Here is a 5,031-nt window from a genome sequence, read left to right as displayed (position 1 = left end):
GAGAAGGAGACGTTGCAACTCGCACATGACGCGAAGAATGTGAAGATCATGTTGACGGATGAAACCCTCTTGGATGATCATACAAAGAAGTGGCTTGCGGACAAGAAAAGATCAACGACCGTTAGGAAGTAAGTGGCGGCGAGGGCGCTTTTGATTTGCTTTGTTTCGTGTTGTTGAATTCATATAATGTGTATTGTCGATGTGTATATGAGAGGCAGTCGGGCGCTCTCGTCGGGTTAAAGTGTACTGCCATGCCCAGAAAGGCGCGATTCATCAGAATCCCCCGTACGGTGTGCGCAGCTTTCTGCTCTCCTCTTTTGTTTTTGAGTTTGTCTAGAACACATCTAGTTATGTCACATCTAAACTGATTTTCATTCTGTTTGTGGTCTATTTTTTTTGTCCTAGTTTTTTTGTTTCTTGTTGATGCATTATATACTTGTGAGAGGTTAGATGTGACATCCTTAAAAAACATCTAGATGTGAATTGGACAAACTGTTTGTTTTTTGGACTGAAAATCGGTCTGTACTTCACTACTTCTGTAGCAGTATTATTTAACAGAAGAATGCCAAAGAATTGCACAAGTGGAGGCCCAGGCCCAGGCAGACATGCTTTGCCAGGGCACGCAGAGCAGCAGGAGGACAGAGAGTTGACTCTCGTCAGTGCAGACCCCGCTATCCATACAGGATACTACTGTACCCTCTCGTTTCATTTTACATAAAAAAGAACGGGGAAAGAGAAGACGGAGGAGGATGAGAAAGCGGGGTATCTCATAGGAGGACCCTCATCCCCCACTTGGCCACAAAGATGATGAGAGATAGAAAGAAAGGAAAAGGCTAATCGAATGCAATCGTCCTCATAATTATATCACCAACCAGAGCAATCAGGCAAATGCAGAGAGAGGCAGACACGATTCCTGTCAGCACGAGAAAGTTGGTTTGCCACCCACAAGTACACTAGAGCCCCCACTCCCTACGATTATTATTCTACCTCCACAGCTGACCGCACATGCACCACAACACAACACAGTGCCGGCAACAGCAGCCGCAAAACCAGTGGCAATGCGATGCAATTACTTCTAAACAACAAGCTGCTGGGTGCATCGGCACCTGAATTTCGCAAACAATGGTATGATAATAGTGAAAATCAGTGGCATGATACTAGGATGCAAAGACAGAGACCTAGCAAGCAACAGTCAGAAACAAGGAGGAGAGGGTGCTGGATGGACATGACAGATGATGCACTCTTGTATCGGCTGTCTCATTATTTTTGCCCATTGATCAATTCCATTCATGGTGACACACCCATCAAACAATCAAAAGATAGATACATACAGGAGCTGGCTATCTGAGCTAACAACAGTCACTTATTATTATTCTCACCAAGCACTAATTCAATCCAGAGCACAAAAGAAATGAAGAAAAAAAACTGAAAAAAGAAGACCTAAGAAGCAGAGCAGAGCAGCAACTTACTGAAGGCCAAGCTTGCTCATCCTCCATCTTGATGCAGAATTGTGGACATTTTTTGCAAATTGCGCAAGCCTTTTCTTCTTCTTCTTTCTTGGAATCAGCAGCACAAAGCAAACCAAGAGAGAAAAGGGAACTACATTTGACTGACTGGCTAGAAAGTAATAGGAACCCACACGACCTCGACCCATGATGATTGATTTTTACATGAAAAAAGGAGCAAGAATTGCTGTTGCTACCCGCAGAAATTTAGAGACCCAATTGACCTGAACTGACCTGACCTAACCATCTGAACTTAACTGAGAAGAAGAGACTAGAGAGAAGGAGCAGAGGAACAAGCTTAATTCGCACTGAATTGACTGACGCCACCAGCACCACGTTGTCTGATGAACACTTTCAGTAATCTTTTCCTCTTTGCCGGAGGAACCATGGAAATTGACCCCAAAAGGAAGCAATCTGCGCCCGGAGTTGACACGCACCCAAGGGGAAGAAACCCTAGCCCTAAAGCCCTGCACAGCCGCCGCCAGTTCAGTGGGCGGTCTCCTCCTCGGCCCGCCCGGTGGCCTGCCCGGCGCCGCCGGGGCCACCGGAGAAGGAGGCGAGCAGGTTCAGGTTGGCCTGCGCCATGGGCAGGTAGTTGCCGACCCGGGCGGCGGAGGCCTCCCCCGCCATCGCCGGCGCCGCCACCATCATCTCCGGCGGCGGCGCGAAGCTCCACAGCTGCCCGAAGTCGCCCCGCGCGGGCAGCGCCCAGAACCCCGGGGCCGGGCCCATGGCCGCGGTGACCGCCGTCGCCGCCTCGCCGTGCGCGGCCCCGTTGCCGTTGCCGCCGTTGTCGTCGTCGCGGGCGCGCTTGCCGAGGATGAAGGGCGCGGCGTGCGGGAGGTGGTGGTGGTGGCCGGGGTGCGGCGAGGCGGCGAGAGGCTGGGCGTGCGCGTGGCCCGCGCCGGGGCCTCCGGGGCGGAGGGAGGAGGGCGAGGAGGTGGAGAAGGAGGCCGGGGTGGTGCCGGAGCCGGTGGCGGCGATGATGGAGGGCTCGGCCTGGCGGAGCAGCCACTCGATGGTCTGGCCGTCGGACTTGTGCCCCAGCTCGCGGGTGAGCTGGAACACGCGCGCCGCGCAGATGATGGGCATCCGGATGCGCCGCCCCCGGCCGTCCACCTTGCTGTGCCGGTCCTTGGACGGCGCCTTGCGCACCGCCAGCGCGCCGCCGCCGCCATTCGTCCCGTTCGCGGACACCGGAACGAGCTGCTTGTCCTCCGGTCCGTCGCCGCCGCCACCCACGCCGCCGCCGCCGTCGGGCCTCGTCGTCATGGTGGTGGAGAGGGAGGGGGTGGGGGGTCTGGGGGTGGGGTGGGGGGTGGGGTTGGGGGGTTAATGATTGAGGAGAGCGCCACCGGTGGGGAGTGGAGTGGAGACAGGCGGACGGGAGGCCACATGGGCCGCGCTGGGCCCTGCCAGGCCCGCCCGCCACGCTCGACGTACAGCAGTGACCCTACTCTCTCTGGATGACATGCGGGGCCATGCTTCCCTGGAGCCGGGTTGTCAGTGAGTGGTGTGTGTGCGGGTGGGGTAATGAGGTGCTGTGAGTTGTGTATAGCGGAGCCAGGACCGGGAAACCGGCAATTACCTCATTCCAGGGGTGACGTTTTTGACAGCCTGGCCTTTACCTGGCGCATTGGCTGCTTTTGATTCATTTCCATAAATTCAGTCATTGGATTTTACCTAGAGTAACCGTTGGTGATATAATTCCCCCCACAAAAATAAAAATGTTTAAACAAAACATCATCCTATCCCAAGAGAGGGGTACACGTGCTAAACATGGCCTTCCTTGGATCCAGGGCACACCTATCGGGTTGGCGCCCCCCATATGTGCGGCGGTGTCGTGGCGGTTCCTCGGGCGTGCCGGCTTTGGTGTTTCTTGGAGTAAGAATTTAATGAAAAGGGGATGTCTTTCAAGCGAAGGAATCATCTTAGCATGATACATTCCTGGTCAATCTCCGTAAAGGCGTAGGGGGGGTGTGACGGGTTTGCGGGGCGTGGCGGTTACATGCGGATGCCGAGGCGATGCCCCCGGGTGTGTTGGTCATTATGTCTCTAAGAGTAAACATTCTCGCAAAAAATTGAAACGCTTGAAGTCAAGGGATCATCATGACATGAGCAGTTTTTGGATAATCCCCATATAACCATCAGCTGGTGCATGGAGGATTCATGGGGTACAGGGGTATATGTGGATGCCGAGTCAATGCCCCGCGTGTGCGGGTCATGATGTCTCTTGGAGTAAAAATTCTTCAAAAAGGAAAAGCGTTCTAGTGAATGGATTATCTTAGCGTTAAGACGTTTATTGACAATCTCCATAGAAACGTAGGGTTGTGTAAGGCAGATTTGCGGGGGTGTGAAGGTTACATGCGGATCTCGAGGAAATGTCCCTAGGTGTGCATGTCATGATGTGTCTTGGAGTAAAAATTCTCCCGGAAAGGAAAAGCGTTCAACTGAAGGGATCATGTTGATGTGAAGACGTTTCTTGACAATCTCCACTAAACGTAGGGTTGTGTATGGCGGATTTGCGGGGGTGTGGAGGTTACATGCGGATCTCGAGGAAATGCCCCTAGGTGTGCACGTCATGATGTGTCTTGGAGTAAAAATTCTTTCGGAAAGGAAAAGCATTAAGTGAATGGATCATCTTAACATAAGTGGTTTCTCGATGCCCCCGGGTGTGCCGATCATTATGTCTTTTGGAGTAAAGGTTCTCGCGGAAAAGGGAAACGCCTGAAGACAAGGGATTATCATTGCATGGAAGGTTTCAGGACAAACCCCATAAAACCATAGGGTGGTGTATGTGTTGGGGAACGTATCATGCAATTCCAAAAAATTCTTACGATCACGCAAGATCTATCTAGGATATGCATAGCAACGAGAGGGGGAGAGTGTGTCCACGTACCCTCGTAGACCGAAAGCAGAAGCGTTAGGTTAACGCGGTTGATGTAGTCGAACGTCTTCATGATCCAACTGATCTAGTATCGAACATACGACACCTCCGAGTTCATCACACGTTTAGCTCGATGACGTCCCTCGAACTCTTGATCCAGCAGAGGGTCGAGGGAGAGTTCCGTTAGCATGACGGCATGGTCACGGTGATGGTGATGTGATCCGCGCAGGGATTCGCCTAAGCACTACGACGATATGACCGAAGGAATAAACTGTGGAGGGGGCACCGCACACGGCTAAGAGAACAATTGATGTGCCTTTGGGGTGCCCCCCGCCCCCGTATATAAAGGAGGGGAGGAGGAGGTGATACGTCTCCAACGTATCTATAATTTTTGATCGCTTCATGCTATGTTATCTACTGTTTTGGGCAATATTGGGCTTTATTATCCACTTTTATATTATTTTTGGGACTAACCTATTAACCGGAGGCCCAGCCTAGATTTGCTATTTTTTTTGCCTATTTCAGTGTTTCGAAGAAAAGGAATATCAAACGGAGTCGAAACGGAACGAAATCAACTTGAGAAGTTATTTTTGGAAGGAAAGCTACCGGAAAAGCTTGGAGTGCACGTCAGGAAAGAAG

General features: G+C 51.9%; 1 protein-coding gene across 1 annotated transcript; it reads right to left on the bottom strand.

Moving 5' to 3' along the window:
• Positions 1-1,345: 1,345 nt before the first annotated feature.
• Positions 1,346-2,816, bottom strand: LOC125543317 (transcription factor TCP21-like). Its single transcript, XM_087529265.1, has one exon. It carries the CDS (start codon positions 2,775-2,777, stop codon positions 1,992-1,994), a length of 786 nt encoding a protein of 261 aa, XP_087385391.1. The 5' UTR covers positions 2,778-2,816; the 3' UTR covers positions 1,346-1,991.
• Between the last annotated feature and the right edge of the window lie 2,215 nt (positions 2,817-5,031).

The sequence above is a fragment of the Triticum urartu genome, chromosome 6A (genome assembly GCF_056163025.1).
Source record: "Triticum urartu cultivar PI428250 chromosome 6A, HENAU_Tu73, whole genome shotgun sequence".
Taxonomy (NCBI): Eukaryota; Viridiplantae; Streptophyta; class Magnoliopsida; order Poales; family Poaceae; genus Triticum; species Triticum urartu.
The sequence above is the reverse complement of the archived record's forward strand: the minus strand, read 5'-3'. Positions and strand labels throughout refer to the sequence as shown.

Excerpts from the sequence above, each read along its gene's own strand:
- LOC125543317 (XM_087529265.1), bottom strand. The coding sequence starts at position 2,777 with ATGACGACGAGGCCCGACGGCGGCGGCGGCGTGGGTGGCGGCGGCGAC.